Here is a 22,705-nt window from a genome sequence, read left to right as displayed (position 1 = left end):
ACGATACAAATCACTCAACGTTGGAGACGACTCTATTTCGATATCATGGTGAGGATATGTAATGCAAAAAAAAGTTACATGCTACGTTGTATTACCAGTTATATTATAACAATCCTTTTTTTTTTAATCCACAAGTGGGATTACACCCAGGACCAAGATCCTTCACACCAAGCAAGTTCTCTTCCAACAAGCTAAAGGGTATTGCTACTAAGGCACTTTTAACAAATCATACTATCACAATATTAAAATTACATTAAGTGATGTCATCTATGTTATGAAACTACAAATGCTCATTATAAGATGTATAGTTCAAAGGTCAGTAAGTCTATATTTGTGATCATGCTCACATCAATCCCCAACCTGTCACAAACACTTGATACACGATTTTAATTCTGCTTAAACTAGCTGAAACAAAAAAGCAAAGAAATATACTATCAACAATATTTTATTACTGTTTTAATTATATTATTTTAGCATCTTTTATAACTATATTCCATACATTTTTTTTACATTAAAGATTACTAGATTGACTCTGTCTGATTAAAAAATAATAATAATTCCTAATGAGTGACTCAAGATTATCTTGGCTAAAGTCCAGGTTTTTAAAAAAAGTTTTACTTCAATGGAGTTACAATCAATCAAAATAGATAAATCCCAACAAGTGACTGAAGATTCTCTTAGCTAAAGCTCCATTTTTTAAAAAGTTTTACTTCAATGGAGTTACAATCAATCAAAACAGATAAATCCCAACAAGTGACTGAAGATTCTCTTAGCTAAAGCTCCATTTTTTAAAAAGTTTTACTTCAATGGAGTTACAATCAATCAAAATAGATAAATCCCAACAAGTGACTGAAGACTCTCTTAGCTAAAGCTTCATTTTTTAAAAAGTTTTACTTCAATGGAGTTACAATCAATCAAAATAGATAAATCCCAACAAGTGACTGAAGTGACTCTCTTAGCTAAAGCTCCATTTTTTAAAAAGTTTTACTTCAATGGAGTTACAATCAATCAAAATAGATAAATCCCAACAAGTGACTGAAGATTCTCTCTTAGCTAAAGCTCCATTTTTAAAAAGTTTTACTTCAATGGAGTTACAATCAATCAAAATAGATAAATCCCAACAAGTGACTGAAGATTCTCTTAGCTAAAGCTCCATTTTTTAAAAAGTTTTACTTCAATGGAGTTACAATCAATCAAAATAGATAAATCCCAACAAGTGACTGAAGTGACTCTCTTAGCTAAAGCTCCATTTTTTAAAAAGTTTTACTTCAATGGAATTACAATCAATCAAAATAGATAAATCCCAACAAGTGACTGAAGTGACTCTCTTAGCTAAAGCTACATTTTTTAAAAAGGTTTACTTGAATGGAGTTACAATCAATCAAAATAGATAAATCCCAACAAGTGACTGAAGATTCTCTTAGCTAAAGCTCCATTTTTTAAAAAGCTTTACTTCAATACAGATACAATCAAACATGTTTCTTAAATTGATATAAAACGTATCACAGCCTTTTGAGTATAGAGTATCAAGTTGGTTTAAACAGTATTTGAAATCTCACTACCGTTAGATATTATTTAGTGGAATTTGGTTGCTATAAATGTTCACTATGCAATGATAATGATGCAATACACAGTACCTGTAGTTCACTGTTTGTTTTGCTCATCTTAATTTACAAAGTACCACAAACTAATTACATTAATAAATGAATTCTTCAAGTTATTAATTTCCATTGTAATAATCACCTGCAATATTATAAACTGTTTTTTTTTTAAATTCATGTTTTCCAAGTTGTGATTGACATCACTTAACAGATAACCCTACACTGCTTCGCTTCACCTAGTTTATTTTACTTGTGCTCAAAGAAAAAATATTGAATGTAGGACCATGTTTTCTCTGAATACTTTTCATTCATGTTTTCGTAGTTGTTATTGGTTTCTTTTAATGTTCATTTATGTTTTAATAGTTTTAAATACTCCAAAAAGTATTTATTCAGTTGTATTTCTTGTTCTGTTTATTTCTCCTAAACAAACATGGTCACTGAACTGTTAAGTGACAGCATTTTCTAGTGCTGTTTAAAGATACAAAACACCTCACCAGGTTCTTAAATGATAATTGTTGCCATGTGCCCTTTATGATATTAAAATGATATCTGTTTCCTAGTGCTGTTTATAGGTACAAAACACTACCAAGTTCTTAAGTAACAGCTGTTTCCATGTGCTGGTTTTAGAGACACCCCAGACTTTAAAGTAATATTTGTTTGCTTATGCTGTTTATGAAGATAAACAAATACCTGGATGTTTTATTTATAACTGTTTTCATGTGCTGTTTATAGCTTTAAATACAGTAACGCTTTAAGTGAAGTAACTGTTTACTGCAGAATAATATTTTTAAGCTCCTGTTACATCTGACAACAGTTTGTGTTGATGAATCCAGAAACGTTGCCCATCTGTGAGTGATTCTGAATCATTGGACATACAGCTCATTAATTTGATTCAGAACTTTAAAATTAGTATTATTTTCAATTCCAACAGGAACAAGACAGTCAGTTAACTCGGGAGTTAACAACCTTGGTGGACAGAGAGCTGGACCTTCTTGTTCGAGGCATGGATGAAAAATACTTGACAGGCTTAAGACAGTGTATTTTGGATTTGTTCTGGCAATATGCAAGACAACCAGCCTTCAACCCAGAAATTGCATTACTTCAGAAGGTTTGATTACCTTGTCTTGTTTACAATACTCTCAAACACATGTCTAATATTTATTTTCTTACTTTTTTCTTAACCAAACTTGCCACATTTTCTTCTCTTTCCCCTGTTAAATATCACTGATGAACAGAATAAGAGTTACTGTGTCTCTAGTTTCGAATTTCTCTGAAATCTCTTAGTTCAAGTGAAACGGAACAGTATTTATTGTAATGTAGATTACACATTATATTTCCTGGCTGAAATCACTGAAGTACCCATTAGGTGGTAAGTATATATTACAACTTTTAAAATGTTAGCATTTTAGTGTCAAATTTTGTAAGATTGTCAAAGGAAATATACAATATTTATCAAGAATATCTTCTTAACTAATTCATTCTTAGACTCAAAATTTATTAAGAAGTTTCATCTCTTAGTGACCAGAAGACCATTTGATGTGCATAAGTAATATAAAACATTCAGTTTTGATCTCAGAAAAAACTGTTATCAAACAAATGTACCTGTAAAATTCAGAAACACTGAGAGTTAATCTAATGTTTATGGTAAAGTAAATAAAATATATTTATTCATAATATACCAAAATACAGTGAAGTATGTGGTTGGGTACCAAATCTTCAAAAGGATACATTGTTGTTTTTACAATTTACATGTAGAAAAAATAACCTAAGCTCATAGCTTTGTTTCAAAATCACTCACTTAAATTTATGATAACTTATATCAATCTTCAGAAACTGCTAACTAGGAGGTTTAAGTGTTTTCATTCAACAAGTGTAAATCATTTTGTTTAATGAAAAACAAATATTATTCTTTGACCAATAAAAGGTGAGCACTATTTTCTGGTTGATATCTTTAGAAAAACAAATGGTATGAAACGAATCTATTAAATGATCCAACCTTTAGCCTGGTAGTTGTGTCATTCGAAACTAATCTACTTTAAGTAAAATCTCATTAAGCCTTCCTTGTTTCCTGATTTGATGGTAAACTATGAACTTCTGTGCACTAAATGCTTATGGTAGAAACAAATTTTACTATGTGTCAGAGAAACCAAAAATGAAGTAATGTGAGGCCTTTCTTAAATTAAAGATAACTGGTTAAAATGTATATCTTAATTTGTATTAATTTTTATCTCAAGTAATGAAATTAAATGTGGCTGTTTGCATGTCCAGTAAGTATTGTATTTTGGTATTTATGTGGATGAGTGGCTACAGAATTTTTTTTTTTTTCTGGGCAGAGGAATGCTAAATGCATGAAGAAAGAATTATGTTTCATTTTCAAGATGGGTAAGAGAATCATAAAGTGCAAAGCTTGTAACTTGCTTTAGTTTCTTCAAACTTATTACTTAGACCAGCTAAAATTTTGTGGAAACATAAAACAGAATTAAACATTTCTGTAAAGTGACCTACAGGTGTCTTAAAGTAAATGTATTTTCTAAAGCTTCCTTCAGCTCGAACAAATGTTGCACAGAGGTTAGCTCACTGTCGCTACTGTGACACTCATTACCTGATTCCTAACGAAGGATCTGGAGAGGTAGCCAGGCAGGTTCTTACTTGGAAGTGTACACGATGTCGTGACCTTGAAAATGAAGGGTGGAGAAGAAGAGAAGGAAGAGTCTTTCTTCAGATGTTGAAGGAAGTGTGGGATAAGGAGAGACAGTCTGGTAGCACTACTGGACTTGTGTTCCTTCTACATGTAAGTTTATAGAAACAAGAGTAAGTTTGTGGGGAAAACAAACACCAAGATATAGTTGTTGTCCTGTCAATGTTTTTAATCCAGAATTTTCTTTAAGATTAAACCAAATAATCCACAAAAGATTTACAAACAGAACTTCAAGAAACCCACATACCAATCATACAACTGATCACCATGTTACACCTGTTTCTGATCAGTTTAGAATTTTCAACTTTCACATATCTTAGAAAATACATTAAATACTAGCATACAGACCCTTCTCAAGAGATGTTATATGTGCATCATCACTTGTAGCTGTGGTGGACAAAATACAGTGGCTGTTCTACAAACATCTGTCAATTTCTATGTGATCAGTTACACAAGTTGACATAAAAAACGGTGATTGTCTTTTTACAGGTGTACAGTGAGTCTTATAAAATAAAACTATGGATGAATGCAATTATAGTGCTTGATTAGACTTACAGAGGATACCATCTTATGGGTAGTAACTTATAGACTTACAGAGGATACCATCTTATGGGTAGTAACTTCTAGACTTACAGAGGACACCATCTTATGGGTAGTAACTTCTAGACTTACAGAGGATACCATCTTATGGGTAGTAACTTATAGACTTACAGAGGATACCATCTTATGGGTAGTAACTTATAGACTTACAGAGGATACCATCTTATGGGTAGTAACTTATAGACTTACAGAGGATACCATCTTATGGGTAGTAACTTATAGACTTACAGAGGATACCATCTTATGGGTAGTAACTTATCTTTATGAAACATTTCTTTTGGAGGACACTCATTATTCAGCCTAATTAAATTTTAATATTAAGCAAAAAGTGACAATCAAAAACTTATATTCAGTCATATAACAATGTTATAAGACACTGATGGAAGTAATAGTTTTTTATATACTGAATGAACCTTTGTTGTTTTTTTAGTAAGGATTTACAAATAAAATAGCTTAATATGGTGTAATAAAAACTGATTGTTCTAACAAGTGTTTTGTAGGTTTGGTAGAATTCTTAATTTCATATTGAACATGAATATAACCATCCTTCAAGTAGAAGCCCCTACCTGTGTTGTAATGCAAATTACCAGTGACATGGATAGCTCGTGTCACTTTGAAAACAGTGAAGTTTCTTGAAAACTAAGAATCATAGCATTCAAATCATCTGAGATTCCATCTTTAATGAAACAGTACAGCCTGAACCTTGGTCTTAGTTCTAAGTGGTATTATATAAGGTCTTGTTACAACAAACTGAAAGAAAAACAAGTGTAATGAGATGATTCGGCATGTTTTGAACATCCAAGCAGGTACACACACACTCTGTTTTTGTTAGATCACATAATAAAGATTAGTTATTTTGTGTTTCAGTTTTTCTTCCATTCTCATCATTTCAGTTTGGTAAGAGTTATAAAAAGACTTTGTGATCAATATCTTGATAGAGTCACCAATTATCAAGTGGATCTATCCAGTCTATGTTAAGAGTCACTCAGTTTTACCTTGATATACCTCACTTATACCACGGTCATAAGTAAGATCAGACCTACCATTTCCTATTCCTCCACTATCAGCAGTAATTTTATACTACATTTCTCATAATATTAACTTGTTTGATTAATATTTAATGTATTAAATCTCTCTTTCCAGTATAATAAATAAACATTCTCATTAAAACAACTAACTTCAAGTCTCTGAAAAATGACAATAAAACTCAAGACTTTGAAAAACTATGACTGATGTGTACATGTGTAATAATGATGTCAGATGCTGATGTTTATACAACTGGGAAGGGTCTGCACATGTATCTTAATGAAAGCTCAAACACTGTGTCTTCCATTATGAGGATGTGACTGAAACAGTTTGAAACCTACATAACCACAAGTGAAAGCTTCTTGATGGTAAAACAAAGTTATATGTACAGTGCTAAGTGACTTTGGTTTACATTTACGTTTAGTCTGACTGTTTACTTTCTATCAACTGCATAATAGATACAAGTTAAAGCCTCATTTAAGAATTACTAAATACTCAGTAACTGTTCAGAACCTTTCTGATACAGTTAGTAATAAATTTGTAAAATGTATCAATAAGTTTGATTCTCTTTAGGAAGGAGAAATTCGTTATCTGGCAGAAAAGATCTGGAAAGGAAAAAGTGCATTAAGTGGCAGCACTAACCTTTTTGACTTGGTGTTTCCACGGTGGAACAAGGAATACGAGTGGACCCCCTGGAACTGTATTCTCATTAACAGGCAAGAAGCCAGAAATCATGGTGCACTAAACAGTGTTTCTCAGGTATTCCACTTCATGATTAGTCCATGATAGATAGTCATCTATGATGTTCTCTACTGGCTTTTGTTGATATTTCTTTCAGAATTTTCCCAAAATGTTTTGGCAAAGGTAATTTTATAGATCATAACAAGGAAAAACTTTGAGGATCAAAAAACAATCAGCCTCAATGAGTTTTAACAAACAACAAGCATGCATACATAGCCAACAAACATTCATTGTAGTACTAGAAAGTTTTAAGGGATATGACATAAGCAGGTGTGAGGAAAAGTAAACCACATCTGGGTTTAAATCTTTTCATTCTATATACTTGGTGATAGATTTAAGGTTACGTGGGCCAAGCAGCTAATGTTTTTTGTGGGCCCTCCATCCTTTGTATTTTTACATAAAATAAAATTATCAGTGGGCCCTTCTAGCCCCTACCTAGATATACCACAGTATATACCAGAGTATTATGTACTATCTTTCACTAGGTTAGGTTACAACTTTTCATAATATTTTCTTCTCATAATTCTCTTTACTTTTTAAACATTTTCAGTGCTACTGAAGAAGAAGTTATTACTAATTAGCCCAAAAACATATAAATATATCTATTACACACCTTCATCTGTATATAAAACACGTAAATATATCTATTACACACCTTCATCTGTATATAAAACGTAAATATATCTATTATACACCTACATCTTTATATAAAACACGTAAATATATCTATTACACACCTTCATCTGTCTATAAAACACGTAAATATATCTATTACACACCTTCATCTGTATATAAAACGTAAATATATCTATTATACACCTACATCTGTATATAAAACACGTAAATATATCTATTATACACCTACATTTTTATATAAAACGTAAATATATCTATTATACACCTTCATCTGTATATAAAACACGTAAATATATCTATTATACACCTACATTTTTATATAAAACGTAAATATATCTATTACACACCTTCATCTGTATATAAAACACGTAAATATATCTATTATACACCTACATCTTTATATAAAACGTAAATATATCTATTACACACCTTCATCTGTATATAAAACACGTAAATATATCTATTATACACCTACATCTTTATATAAAACGTAAATATATCTATTATACACCTTCATCTGTATATAAAACACGTAAATATATCTATTATACACCTACATTTTTATATAAAACGTAAATATATCTATTATACACCTTCATCTGTATATAAAACACGTAAATATATCTATTATACACCTACATTTTTATATAAAACGTAAATATATCTATTACACACCTTCATCTGTATATAAAACACGTAAATATATCTATTATACACCTACATCTTTATATAAAACGTAAATATATCTATTACACACCTTCATCTGTATATAAAACACGTAAATATATCTATTATACACCTACATCTTTATATAAAACGTAAATATATCTATTATACACCTTCATCTGTATATAAAACACGTAAATATATCTATTATACACCTACATCTTTATATAAAACGTAAATATATCTATTATACACCTTCATCTGTATATAAAACACGTAAATATATCTATTATACACCTTCATCTGTATATAAAACACGTAAATATATCTATTATACACCTTCATCTGTATATAAAACACGTAAATATATCTATTATACACCTACATCTTTATATAAAACGTAAATATATCTATTATACACCTTCATCTGTATATAAAACATGTAAATATATCTATTATACACCTACATCTTTATATAAAACGTAAATATATCTATTATACACCTACATCTTTATATAAAACATGTAAATATATTTATTATAAGCCTACATCTGTATATAAAACATATAAATATATCTATTAGACACCTACATCTGTACATAAAACATGTAAATATATGTATTATAAGCCTACATCTGTACATAAAACATGTAACTATATGTATTATACACCTACATCTGTATATAAAACATGTAAATATATTTATTATAAGCCTACATCTGTATATAAAACATATAAATATATCTATTAGACACCTACATCTGTACATAAAACATGTAAATATATGTATTATAAGCCTACATCTGTACATAAAACATGTAACTATATGTATTATAAGCCTACATCTGTATATAAAACATATAAATATATCTATTATAAACCTACATCTACATATATCTGTACACACACACACACATGTACACACAGTTTGTATTAATACATTAAAATAAACAGAATGAATTATCACCTGGTCTGCCCGTTCTCACACATTCAGTCAAATTGACAGAAATTCAGCATTACTCTGTAACAAACATATTGTTTAATGTTTTGTTATTAAACTGACTTATTCCATCAATTTAAACTAAAATCAGTTTGTCCTCAAATCATCACACTAACGAGGACCTGCCAATGTAAGGTTGACTCTGCAACATGAAGTGTCTAAAATTAAATAAATATAAATATTTTAACATAAACAAGAAAAAGGACCTGAAAGGATACAAAAATGTAACAGGATAACTGTAGAAAATGTGAGTAACTTATTAAAACAAACATAATATGTAGTTTAGCTATTACAGCCCTTTCTTTTATGTCCTTTTTTCTGTTCTATTTCTATCAAAACATACTGACAGTAGATGTGTAGAATATTTTCAAGTTATTGTTAATTTCAGAATGTATATTACCTAATGTCTCATGTAGTTCATTCTTTTTACTTAACAAACCAATAACGGTTATCTGTCGACATTTAAATTGTAACAATAACTTTCTTCAATTATTTTCAGCACTACAGTCCAACTTTTATTCAACAAGTCCAACAGAAACATATCGCAGCAAAGTCGTATTTTTCCTCGCTTCCTAGACTACTACCTTATTTGGATTTCACGTCAAAAGATGGCAGCACAAGTAAAGTCAAGATGTTGCTAAATTGATGTATGAGACCTGTGATGGTCATACATAGTGCAACGCAATTGACGTAAAATTTGCGTATTAAGGACCACGTTTCACATGTATTACTGTTATACAGTTACACATTGCGTACAAAAAATTCTTTATAAGATCTAAGTTATTTTGTCTGTAATTTAGAAATACTTGAAACGGGGAAAAAATGGCAAATTAAATATATAGTAAAAAAGTATTAATTCTTATTAATTTCTATAAATTTTATTAAGTGTAAAATAGCACGAACTAAAATCTAAAGCATTTATATGTTAGGCATTCTCCACTGATGAATATGATGTGATTGTGGCATGTTAGGTTTATTTGTTTGCTTTAAGGCGAAGTTGCATTGGTCTGTCTGCTACGTCCACTGCGGAGAACCTAAAACCGGATTAAAGCATTGCAAGTATATTGACTTATTGGTGTCTCCCGGAGGGGCAAAAACACTGGTATTGGACATTCGAACCACACCGAAAGAAATTCCAAATTCCTCATTAGCCTTGAATATTCTTTGGAGGAATTCTATGTCCGATGATCAACAAAGGTTAAAACAATTTTACTCCGTAAATGTTGACCTGGCCTCATTTTTGTAAATGTTTAAATTAGGTTTTGAAAGAGGTGTAACTCCCTGTAAATATATTCAACTGTTAAATGGTGCTATCTTCTACATTGTACATCAGAAGACCAAGAACAATAGTGGCTCGAATCCTCCTCAAGAGACGAAACGCCATTATGGACCATTCCACCGCAATTTAACCGCTGATTTTTGAAACTTTTAGTTGCGAATTGCATCATCTAGGGGAGCTCTAAAAAAATCGGGGGCAAATTTATAGATAAATCAGCTGATTTAGTAGAATGATTCTGGGGTTCCTACAAGTTAAGAATTTACAATAAAATAACTGTAATAATTTTCATCGTTTCATTTTCACAGTGCAATGAGTTCTAATAATGAATTGTCATATACACATAGTATTGGAAAAGTAACATGAACCCTAGTAAGAAAGGTATCTGAACAGTTAGGACTCGCGCCGTTTGAGACACGGTATCTATCAGAGTTAGATCTAGTATACGTTACTAACCTATGCATCATAGATCCTGTTATATTGCTCATAGAGATAAGTGACTATCATGGGAACACTGAGACAAGTCTCTCTATCACCATAAGTTGCCCGTCTTTAGTTACGTATTTTATTTATATATTTTAATTGTCATTTCTTGCTTTTGCAATTAATTAGAAGAAACTTACAGCTAACTGTAAATGATAATTGAAGTTTTAGATGTAGGTCGTTGTCGGACACATTTATCTGCTTCTAATGTTTCTAATTACCTGTTTGTTTTAAAATTCGCGTATAGAGGCTACCTCTATCAAGTAGTTTGTCTCTACTGCTATGTATGACCTACTTCATCAGATACCTCCCCTATCAGGATACATTTTACCTTTCCACGTTGTAATTTATATCGTGCAGTTTTCATTCACAACATTCTTCTTATAGACGACTTACGAGAAATGTTTTATAATATCATATGGAGTTGTTGGTCTCCTTTTACTAAGGTGGTAAATTTGTTGTAACTCTTGTGTAATATATATAAATATATGCATAATATTTGTAATTAAAATGGTTCTTAGAAGTAAATTTAATATATTGTACTCTATCACAGAATCCTTCAAACTGCGCTACCAATTTTGAATGCCCCCCGCTAGTACAGCGGTATGTCTCCGGATTTACAATGCTAAAATCAGGGGTTCGATTCCCCTCGGTGGGCTGAGCAGATAGCCCGATGTGGCTTTGCTATAAATAAAAACACACACACACACACACCAATTTTGAAACGTTCTCTCTCTTACTGAATAATAAATATTTTATATTCATGCTGTACTTTGCCTGAAACTGTTACCACGTGATTTGTTTACAGCGACCCTGTCTTATTGCGGTAAAAAAAAGTTAGATTGAGTTTCTTGAGGGTTGTTGCTGAAAATATCGCCATTTTTGGCCTAGGTTTATGTGTCTCGGGGAGCTAAACGGTCTTCCATGCCCGAGGTTAGGGAAAATTGGAGTAAGACGTAATGATCGAAAATCATTCGTTTAAAAGCAGGACAGGTGTGATTTAAGTTGTCCGCAGTATGAGTTATAAAAGTGGCATTGAAATTTCGCTATTCGATTAAATTAGCCAAAGAGTTGGCGGTTGGTGCTGTTGACTAGCTGCCTTTCCTCTAGTTTATCAATTCAAGATTAGGAACAGCTAGCGTGAATATTTTTTATGTAACTTTTATAACGTTACCAAAGCCTGAATTGCGAAATGCGCTTTTTTCACTAATGACAACAAACCATGGACCTTCAGTTTCAAAGTCCAGTAGGCTACGATCAATATTCTATGATTCATACACATAAAACATATTTTGTGATTCATAATGACGAGCAGTCATTCATTTACTTTTGTAACAACAATTTTATTTGAATAGCCTTCTGTGCCTAAGCGACCAGTCTGAGGGCTTATAACGTTAACAATTAGGTTTCAGTTCTCGCATTGCATACAACACGGGTAGCCCATTATGTAGCTTTACGCTCAGCAACAAATGAACGTTTTGAATAAGAACGTCTCTTGCATGATGAAATCTGTAAAGAACCTAATTCAATTACTGTAATGCATTCTTTGCCACTAGCTGATTCTTCTGAAAGTGTAGTGTAATACTTTAGTATGAAAGTTTATTTTAAATATATATGTTCACATACATACACTTGTCATGGGTATTGGTCTAAAGTATTGATATTTGTGAAACTATACATCTTCACTGAAAGAAGTTTCAAGGATTGTTATTTTTACAGATAAGATTTGTATTGCTATAAAACGGATTATTGCAGAAAAGATAAAACTAAACAGATAGCGATCGTATTATTTGGCCGTAAAAACTATTTGTTTAAAATAGCACAAGGGTTAGCGGTGAGTGGTGTTCATTAGCGGCTTTTCCTTTAAGCTAGGCCCGGCATAGCCAGGTAGTTAAGGTACTCGACTCGTAATTCAAGGATCGCTGGTTCGAATCCCCGTCACACCAAACATGCTCGCCCTTTAAACCGTGGGGGCGTTATAATGTTACGATCAAATCCATTATTCGTTGGTAAAAGAATAGCCCAAGAGTTGGCGGTGAGTGGTGATGACTAGCTGTCTTCCCTCTACTCTTACACTGCTAAATTAGGGACGGCTAGTGCAGATAGCCCTCGTGTAGTTTTGCGCGAAATTCAAAACAAACCAAACCCTCTAGGCCAGTGGTGCACAAAGTCCGGCCCGCGACGAGTCGCCGAGTGGCCCGCGATGTCCAACGGGAAAGTCAAACATAGAGAGTTCGCACCTGCGCGAAGATTAAGCGCTATAGAAGAATATTCATTAGATTAGACACTGGATGGTTCCATATTTGTGTTGAGCAATAAAGAAAATTTAATAAGAAAATCTCGTCAATGTATAGGCATTTAATAATTGGCGCAATGATGTAATATTTCCGTAATTACGAAATCTCACGTGTTTCAATTGTTCTTCGAGATTTACTTACGAGCCCTATTTTGATATTATTTTGTAACAAAAAATGACACCTAATCGTAAAAGAAAAGTTGACGACGAAAACCAACAGTTTCATGATGATTGGACTGCGCAATACTATTTTGTTAAACAACAGAAGAACGTGATTTGTCTGCTGTGTCATTCGACGGTAGCAGTGGCGAAGGTATCCAATATAAAGCGTCATTATGAGTCGAAGCATAAAGATTTCCACAACGTTGTCGGTGATGAACGAACAGCTCGAATTGAAACTCTGCGGCGGTCGCTGAATCACCAGCAGAACGTTTTCTCAAAGTAGTCAGCAGATTTAGGTGAAGCATGTGAGGTCAGTTACGATATTTCGTTATGATAATGAAATCTGGCCGACCGTTCACTGATGGTGATTTTGTCAAGCAATGTGTAATTACTGCATCGGAAAAGTTGTGTCCGGAAGCAGTTCACAAGCTACAAACGGTGGCTTTGAATCGTATAACAGTTCAACGAAGAATTTCACACCTCTCAGCAGACGTGAGAAGGCAGCTTACAAATAAAGCAGCCAACTTTGTCTACTTCTCTGTGGCAGCAGACGAGTCGACTGACATCAGTTCAACAGCACAGCTACTAGTTTTTTGTTCGTGGTGTGTCGTCATCGATTGATATCACAGAGGAACTAATCGGCATGGGTTCCATGAAGGGTCAGACAACTGGGTCTACTCTATTCGAGGAGACAGTACGACTGTGTAGTAGTGTTTCATTGGATTTCACGAAACTGGTAAGTGTGACAACTGATGGAGCACCAGCCATGACCGGAGAAAGTAGCAGGCTGGTAGCACTGTTGATGAAGCATCGAAGAAAGCAGAACAAACAGTTGGTGAAGTTGCACTGTATTATTCACCAACAGAACCTGTGCAGTAAAGAACTTGGTTTTCAGGCACTGATGGCATTAGTGACGAAAATCATTAATTCCATCAAATCCTGAGGGCTCAATCACCGTTGTTTTCGAAGTCTTCTTGAAGAAATTTATTCAGACTACGGTGACCTTGTATATCACTGTGGAGTATGCTGGCTGAGTCGAGGAAGATGCTCAAAAGATTCTATGAGTTGATTGATGAGATGATAGAATTCCTCAAAAGCAAGAACAAAGACACAGAAGTGATTTCAATGACTGATCCAGCATGGCAAGCTGATTTGACCTTTCTGGTCGACATGACACAACACTTGAATGATCTGAATTTGAAGTTGCAAGGCAAAAATCAGTTTGTCTGTTGGCTTTCAAATCACGTTTCAGCTTTCAGGACAAAGTTTCAGTTGTTCCAGCAGCAAGCAGCATCAGGCAACTTTGTGCACTTTCCCACTTTTCAGTCACAGCTACAGAAGAATCAGGACATTGACACACAAGCTTATGTTGGGTAGCTAGATATCTTGATTCAATCCTTCAACTCACGGTTTCATGACTTTGACCAATGCAGATTGTTGATGAAACTTTTTGCTGATCCGTTCAGTGTGTCAGTGGATGACTTATCAGCAGAATATCAGCTCGAACTTACTGATCTCCAGGCATCTGATGAATTGCGTGCTATTTACCGAGAAAACAGTTTGCAAAACGTTGTCTGATACAATTGCTAATCCGAAAGAGAACGCACTTGTCCACACTATCATGTTTGGCAGCACATACTGCTGCGAACAGGCTTTCTCGCATATGAAACTGAAGCAAAACAACACTCGCAATCAGTTGACTGATGGTCATATGGAAGCAGTCTTGCTTCTTTCAACGTTAAACATCAAACCGGACATTTCTAAGCTCGTAGATGACATCCAGCACCATCCATCGCACAGACTTTGTGACAGTTGACGTATCATAACATTTCCTAGAATAATGTGCAAACTCTTTGATGTAATCGTTATTTGTGTGTTCTTAAATGTGATGTCCATCTTGTGTGAAACAACTTTGGGACGATTTTAATCTTCACTTTTGTGTGGCCCCAACGGTTACGAGAAGTCTGTTTGTGGCCCCTTACTCAAAACGTTTGTGCACCACTGCTCTAGGCTATCACTTCAAAATTAGGGACAACTAGCGCAGGTAGCTCAGGGGTAACTTTGCATCAAATAAACTCCTTTGGAACTGAAAATTATAACTTATTTAAAGATTCTCTAAAACATAAATAAATGATGTTTATAAACATAAGAAAATATTTAATAAAAAGAAAACTAGTTTCAGCATTAGCCATAAATTTCTTATTATGCTTCATGTTATATTTTATATTAAAATTATTAATAGTCATCTGTAAAAATCTTACCTTTATGAAATATTTTTATTTCCAAAGCTTATGGACTTGAAAATATACCTTTTCCACCTAAATTATGATATGGTTTGTTTTGAATTTCGCACAAAGCTACTCGAAGGCTATCTGCGCTAACCGTTCCTAATTTTGCAACATAAGACTAGAGGGAAGGCAGCTAGTCATCATCATTCACCGCCAACTTATGGGCTACTCTTTTACCAACCAGTAGTGGGACTGACAATATCATTATAACGCCCCCACGGCTGAAAGGGCGATCATGTTTGGTGTGACGGGGATTCGAAACAGCGACCCTCGGATAACGAGTCTAGTGCCTTAACCACCTGGCCATATTAATATAAAATGGTAAATTGATTTTGACAGACATTGTTACTATAAATAACAAACATTTTTTATAATTGTGATTTTATATGTGCAGTTAAAATGTGCTTCGAGTTCCTACAAAGATAAACAGTATGTTGAAGTTTTTAACCTAAGTTATTTAATTCAAAAAATAACATTGGTTAAAAAAAACACCTAACGAGATCGTTGGAGTTGTGAAACAAGAGCTTTACTAATTTTTGGATCGAAGTCTCAGAACTTCATGATTGTATGGAAAACCTAGTAGATTCTGTAGGTCCGTCCATTATTGGTGTGATAGAATTATAGATTTCATTCTTTTCATCAGGAATTCAACACTGACTAGATATTTATAGATTATACGGGAAACGACTTTTTAGTTCCATTTGTAGTAGTTCAAAACTACCTTACTAGTAAAGATAATGGATTTTACAGTGTAGTTTAACTGATAAAACACTTCAAGTGTACCAGAGGTCCTGGGTTCGATCCTTTCTATATACACGAAAATTGAATTACTGGTGAAAAGCTGACACCAACGGCACTTGTCCTAACCCTGTTTGTTAGAGAGAACGTGGTTGTTAACCGGTTGAAAAAGTGTCTTATCAGAAACTGCCAACGCTTAATACATTACCTCAGTTGATAAAGAACTTGCTTATAGTGCGAATGGTTCCAAGTTCGAACCCTCTTCAAAGAAAAAAAAAAGATTTATACACAGTCCTAAACAACAAATCTGAGTTTTAAGGTAACATATTTTGTTACTGTTTCTTGGGTATTGTTTTCAGCAAATACACAGTTTTGGTAACATAAATACAGTTTTGATAACAGTTTCTTGGGTATTGTTGTCAGCAAATACACAGATTTGGTAACTGTTTCCTGGGTATTGTTGTCAACAAATCAAAAAAATACACAGTTTTGGGTTATCATTTACCTATTTATTTGCAGCCTACAAAATCTTGACGGAAGTTAAATATATTATGAGAATTCGTACAAAAATAATAGAAATTAGAAACTATATGGCCTTCCAAGATCCTACAGTTCTTTCATTTATTTATTTATTTACATGAACAAAGATTATATCTACAAAACTTCCAGCTGACCTGATTTTATTTTCTCTGTGGGTTGGATCATTACGTATATATAGTTATATCTATGCATAAGTAATTTAAAATTATTTATCCATCTTAGAGACAGTCAAAAATAACAAATCAGTACATACCAGGTGGTTTGGTTTGAATTTCGCGCAAAGCTGCTCGAGGGTTATCTGCACTAGCCATCCCTAATTTATCAGCATGAGACTAGAGGGAAGACAGCTAGTCATAACTCTTGGACTACTCTTTTACCCGCGAATAGTGGGATCGACTGAACATTACAACGCCCTCACGGGGTGACGCGGATTCGAACCCCTGAACTGCAGATTAGGAGTCGAGTGCCTTAACCACCTGGCCATGCTGGGCCTCATACCAGGGCAGGTAGTTTAGATAACAAGTTTCTATAACTAAAACAATCAATCCGAATGACCCAGTCCTCTATATCCGCTGATCGATCGTACTTATAAAATAGAGGGCGCTGATTCGCGTTTACAGAAGAGAAGAAAATACATCTAATAAACAACAAATAATAGGTTTCGCAGTAACGATGAGAACTGTTTTCATTTATCTGTTCCTATGGATATTATATAGAAAGATGAAAGTAGAACTGAAGTGAAAAGGTATAGAAAATGATTTTCACTTTATTTTATTCTTTCAAAGGATAAAAGTCTATAATTTGTGCATATATCATTTTGACCTATCACTTTTTCTTTTTTAATTTCGCGCAAAGCTACACGAGGGTTATCTGCGCTAGCCGTCCCAAATTTAGCAGTGTGAGACTAGAGGGAAGGCAGTTAGTCATCACCACCCACCTCCAACTCTTGGGCTACTCTTTTAACAAAGAATTACGAATTGACCATCACATTATAGCGCCCCCACGGCTGAAAGGGCGAGCATGTTTGGTGTGACGGGTATTCGAACCCGCGACCCTCGGATTATGAGTCGAGTACCTTAACCACCTGGATTTAGCGTTAAGAAATTACTGTAGAATATGTAAAAATATAAACACAATAAAGCCATAGCAAGCCTGTGTTATTCAATTAAAAGTGCTGTCTCACAAGTAAGTATCCTTTCATTCAGCTGATGATTTGCAAGTAGATATAGAAAACGTTTTAAATGTTATCGCAGATTTCTGCTAACCACGTAATGCGATATGTTCTGTGTAATGGTGTTAGCTCAGGCCTGAGGGGTTTCTTTACCTAAAATAGGAGAAGGGGTTGGCATTCAAATCATACTCTCGAGTCTCAGGCCTTCAAGAAGGGATTTAGTTTGTTAATTGTATCATATGATCTGTAATAAAAATATAGAAATGTATATTTTATGGGGTGCAGAATATTGAAGTTTTTTTGTAAATTCAGCTCCAGAGGGGAAAATGTTATTGTAGCCAGGGTTGTTTGTTCATGCCTCTGATATAGGTAATTGCACTGACTTGAGGATATTTATATTTGGGTCTACCGATTTGATAATGTGCTTGTTTATAGAACGTAAAGTTTTCACGTAATCAGTGCCGTTCAGTGCCTCGTCTTTGTACCAGTAGGTAGATCATAACTAATATCTTACTGACAGTCTGGAACTAACGATTTCGTTCGAGACATTCATACTGTCCACTTTGTTGCTTTGCAATGAAAGTGTCGACACTTGGAGCAACTGCAATGCTGGGTGGTCATACACCAGTGACGGGGACACTTTATTCACAGAATATCGTGGATGAAACGTGGCGCAGAGGCCGTGACCACGAGCGCACGTGGAAACCGGGAATAGTGGAATATATACGCATATACGAGGCAAGTTGGCGCCAATTAACGGAAAGGTTGGAGAAAATACGAAGTGAAACTTGCCGACTTATTTCAACACCGACACTGACTGTCACTCCGTGGAGCACTGAAAGACTTCAGCAGGTCAATGTAGACCAGGAGCCTCACGAGTACAACGAAGCATTTGCAAACTATTCACGCGAAACAGCCCATAATAGAAACTTCTCGAGTATTTCTGTACAGCAGAATTTAAATTCAGTAGAAGCTGGCACCGAGAATAAGGCGGAAAACTTTGTAACAAACAAAATTACGTCATCAGCTGAGCGTATGGTGAGTGATGCCGAAAATAGTAGAAATGTCCTTAAAGTTACAAATGTTACCAGAGTAGGGAAAGCAAAACAGATTACAACTCCACAAAGGAACAAATACTGCCGGCGGTGTGGGAAGACTGCTTATCTTACGGAAAACATTGAACCCAACCGTGGGGCAACTTTTCATCACGGCTGCTTCCGATGTCTTCGCTGCAGTACGAAGCTGAGTTTACAGACGTTTTTCACCAGCGACGATGAAGTGTACTGTCGTGCGCACGTGCCGAAACCCTCTTACAATGTCAGTAATCCGAACAGAGGTAAGAAGTGTATTTTTTATTATGAATGAAGTCGTAACGTTAGTCCTACATTAACATAATTTATGTTGTCATGTACAAAGGGGACGCTCCTATGCCATTAGAATATACCATTGGCGTACAGGACGAGTCAAATTTTTAATTTTTCTTATAATTTTGAAATAGGTGTGGAATGTCCCTATTTACCTCTGACTACTAGTTTCAGAGATAGCATTTGATCGGCCTTCATATCGTGGCAGATAACAAATTTTCCCAACACGTCAGAACACCCTATGCTAGCAGATGTCGAACATTCCAAGCAATAAGAAAATTCAAACTTCTGACTTCCAGATATAAGGGGCCTGGCATGGCCTAGCGCGTTAAGGCGTGCGCTTCGTAATCTGAGGGTCGCGGGTTCGCATCCCCATCGCGCCAAACATGCTCGCTCTTTCAGCCGTGGGGGCGTTATAATGTGACGGTCAATCCCACTATTCGTTGGTAAAAGAGTAGCCCAAGAGTTGGCGGTGGGTGGTGATGACTGGCTGCCATCCCTCTAGTCTTACACTGCTAAATTAGGGACGGCTAGCACAGATAGCCCTCGAGTAGCTTTGTGCGAAATTCCAAAAACCAAACCAATCCAGATATAAGCAATGGCCATGTCTGCCCAACATTTTGTGTGCGTTATTTCTAACACGTTCGAAACTAGCGAAAAGAAATGCTGTTTATTTTGTACCCGTCAAGTTTGGTATCACCTGCACTTTATTTCCTTATTGTTCCCCCCGGTAGCTTAAAGGCGAGTAATAGTACTTAGAACGCTAAAAACTGGGTTTCTATGTAATATATTCGTTCATTACACTATATATAACATTACAAAACTGTGTAAAAAAAACCCACAAAAATTCACATTTTGAACTTCATTAAACCGTCGGCATTCTTCATTCCAAGTTTTAAAATATTCCTAATGCACCGTTTCGTTCAGTGTACGCATATTCCATGAATCCAGTTAATTAATCAAATTACGTACAATTGAAACTGCGTTATATGTTATTTTATTTATTGTACTTCACGCCCATAATTGTCACATAACACCCTCGCCTAACTAAGTGATAAAATATCATATTACTCTGTCACTATTTTCAGTCCCCCGCTGGTACAGCGGTCAGTCTGTGGATTTACAACTCTACAATGAGCGGTTCCATTCTCCTCGGTGGAATCAGCAGATAGTGTGGCTTTGCTATATGAAAACACATTCGTTATTTTTGTATGGGTATACATGTACATTTTTGCCCAGTAAAGGATCCGGTAAAAGGCCCTATAGCTCGCAAATAATTTTGTATACTAATTTACCTACGTTATGTCTTGTAAAAACACAACGGGTGTCCTCCATTATCCATTATAGAGAAGAATTAAAGAAAAGAAATTATTTAAGATTTACTTTAAGTAATATTTTTAAAGTAGGGTTAAGAATATTTGATAACCTTTAACATGGGTTCGTATGATGAATTGAAGAAATCTAAACAGTGGTATAAAAGTAACTTCGATTATAGAAGAGCGAGTAAACAAACTGACTTGTGTAAAACACACTCGAAATATCGAATCATAATAATGTTATACATAAATCTGTTTGTTTATAAACGGGAAGAGAAACACAAATACAGAGTAAATTATTCATATAAATCACTTGTTCACTTTTACAGCAACTACCTGTAAACAGAAACTATCTTTACATTTTGTTTTCTCTTGTCAGTTAATAGAACAATAAAAGTATGAAATAGAACGCTAAAATATTTCACGTTTTTAATGGACGATAGGTGGATCTGTTCGTTTGTTTGTTTTGAATTTAGCGCAAAGCTGCACGAGGGCTATCTGCCCCTAATTTAGCAGTGTAAAACTGGAGGGAAAATGCTAGTCATCACCACCCACCGCGAACTCTTTGACCAATGTAACATATTCTGAAAGGGCGAGCATGTTTGGTGTGACTGAGACTCGATCCCCGATCCTCGGATTCTGAGTCGAGTGTCTTAACCACCTGACCATACCGGGCCCAGATGTATCTGACAAACCAACAGCACACAAAACGAACAAGCGGTATATTTCGCCGTGAGTATCGATTGCTTTAAGTTTATCACTAATTTTTGCATAACAACATGTAATATGGTGACATCAGATGGAAACACTCTAAGTATTATTTGAAATCCTCAAATGACGACATAAACAAATATTATCATTGTGTGTATATTTTTCCGTGTACCTTAACCTACTGTAGCCATCTATGATATATTTGTTTGAGGTCATTTAACTTGGAAATTTTGGTTTAACCAAAGTTAAAGCCACACATATAAGGTTCCTTCTGTGTAGGCCAATAAACGCTTTGTACGCTTGAAGCGGTTTTCTTATACCAGGTGTATTTTTATTCTTGGATTTAACGTGTGTTTGGTAAATATAATAACTAAATGTATACATATACTTATAAACCAGTAGAAAATCAACGGCGTCATTTCGTAAAAAAGTCTGCCAAAATAAGATTTATATAATACGAAAGTGTTATGTTTTAATGTATCTATATATGTACATATAAACTGTGCATGTATCAATAAGGTCATTGCCTTTATAATTAACTGACACATTGAAAACCACTGGACTTTTGCATACGAATCTAGCGCGTGAAGACAACACCAGCGGGCAATTTTAAGTCCTAATTCCGCCAAGATGCAGTATGTGTGTGTTTTCTTATAGCAAAGCCACATTAGACTATCTGTTGAGCCCACCGAGGGGAATCGAACCCCTGATTTTAACGTTGTAAATCCGGACAGGGGCAGGATAATTTTCGAACTTAATTATCTAAATACTGTATAATTTATTACATACGTCACCAATAGATGCTGTAAGCGTGCCCAAGACATAAAAATAAACACGACAATACGAGAGGCGTATATATATATTCTCTCATCACATGGCGCTTCTTGTACTATAAAATTTATAGTAAAAAGGAAGCCACTGTAGATACATGTACATAAACCGCATTAATTATATCACCTACATCGAATGTTACTTATTTGTAGCGAAGAAATTTAATCTGCACTGTAAGACAGGAGTTTCTGAATCTTCTCGGCAAAAGGTGCCCTAGAATATTCCGCGTTATGAACGGGCCCCCAATCTAATGAATCTATAAATACTGAGTATCTTAATTTCATTACAAATAACATACATAAAGAATGATATTTTAATATTTAAATAGTTCAGCTTTTCTTCACACTCCTTATTTTAAAAAATATATTTATCGTTACACACACCCAAAAAATCCTGCAACCCACAGTTTAGGAATCCTGCACTAAAAACATTTTGCATACAAAAAAGTAGAATTGAAAGACATACAACCAAACTATGACTAATATTTAGTGTCTCACAACATAATATCAGGCATGGGAATAAGCAATTGTAAATACATTTAAAAATCATTCTTAGAACATG

At 34.4% G+C, this 22,705-nt stretch overlaps 1 protein-coding gene across 5 annotated transcripts in view; it reads left to right on the top strand.

The window, feature by feature from the left end:
- Window positions 1-22,705, top strand: part of LOC143251126 (IQ motif and ubiquitin-like domain-containing protein) — a 40,315-nt gene that overhangs the window by 12,813 nt on the left and 4,797 nt on the right. For 3 of the 5 annotated variants that reach the window (XM_076502501.1, XM_076502502.1, XM_076502505.1), the window contains 4 exons: window positions 2,533-2,709; window positions 4,138-4,392; window positions 6,499-6,684; window positions 9,468-9,824. In XM_076502501.1, the coding sequence (XP_076358616.1) occupies window positions 2,533-2,709; window positions 4,138-4,392; window positions 6,499-6,684; window positions 9,468-9,614 (765 nt within the window). In that variant the 3' untranslated portion in view covers window positions 9,615-9,824. Of the gene's footprint in view, window positions 1-2,532; window positions 2,710-4,137; window positions 4,393-6,498; window positions 6,685-9,467; window positions 9,825-22,705 lie in introns of those variants that run through there. The other 2 variants (XM_076502503.1, XM_076502504.1) reach the window with 2 other exon arrangements.

This window comes from Tachypleus tridentatus, chromosome 5, assembly GCF_004210375.1.
Source record: "Tachypleus tridentatus isolate NWPU-2018 chromosome 5, ASM421037v1, whole genome shotgun sequence".
Taxonomy (NCBI): Eukaryota; Metazoa; Arthropoda; class Merostomata; order Xiphosura; family Limulidae; genus Tachypleus; species Tachypleus tridentatus.
Note: the sequence above shows the minus strand (reverse complement) of the source record. Positions and strands in the feature narration are given on the sequence as shown.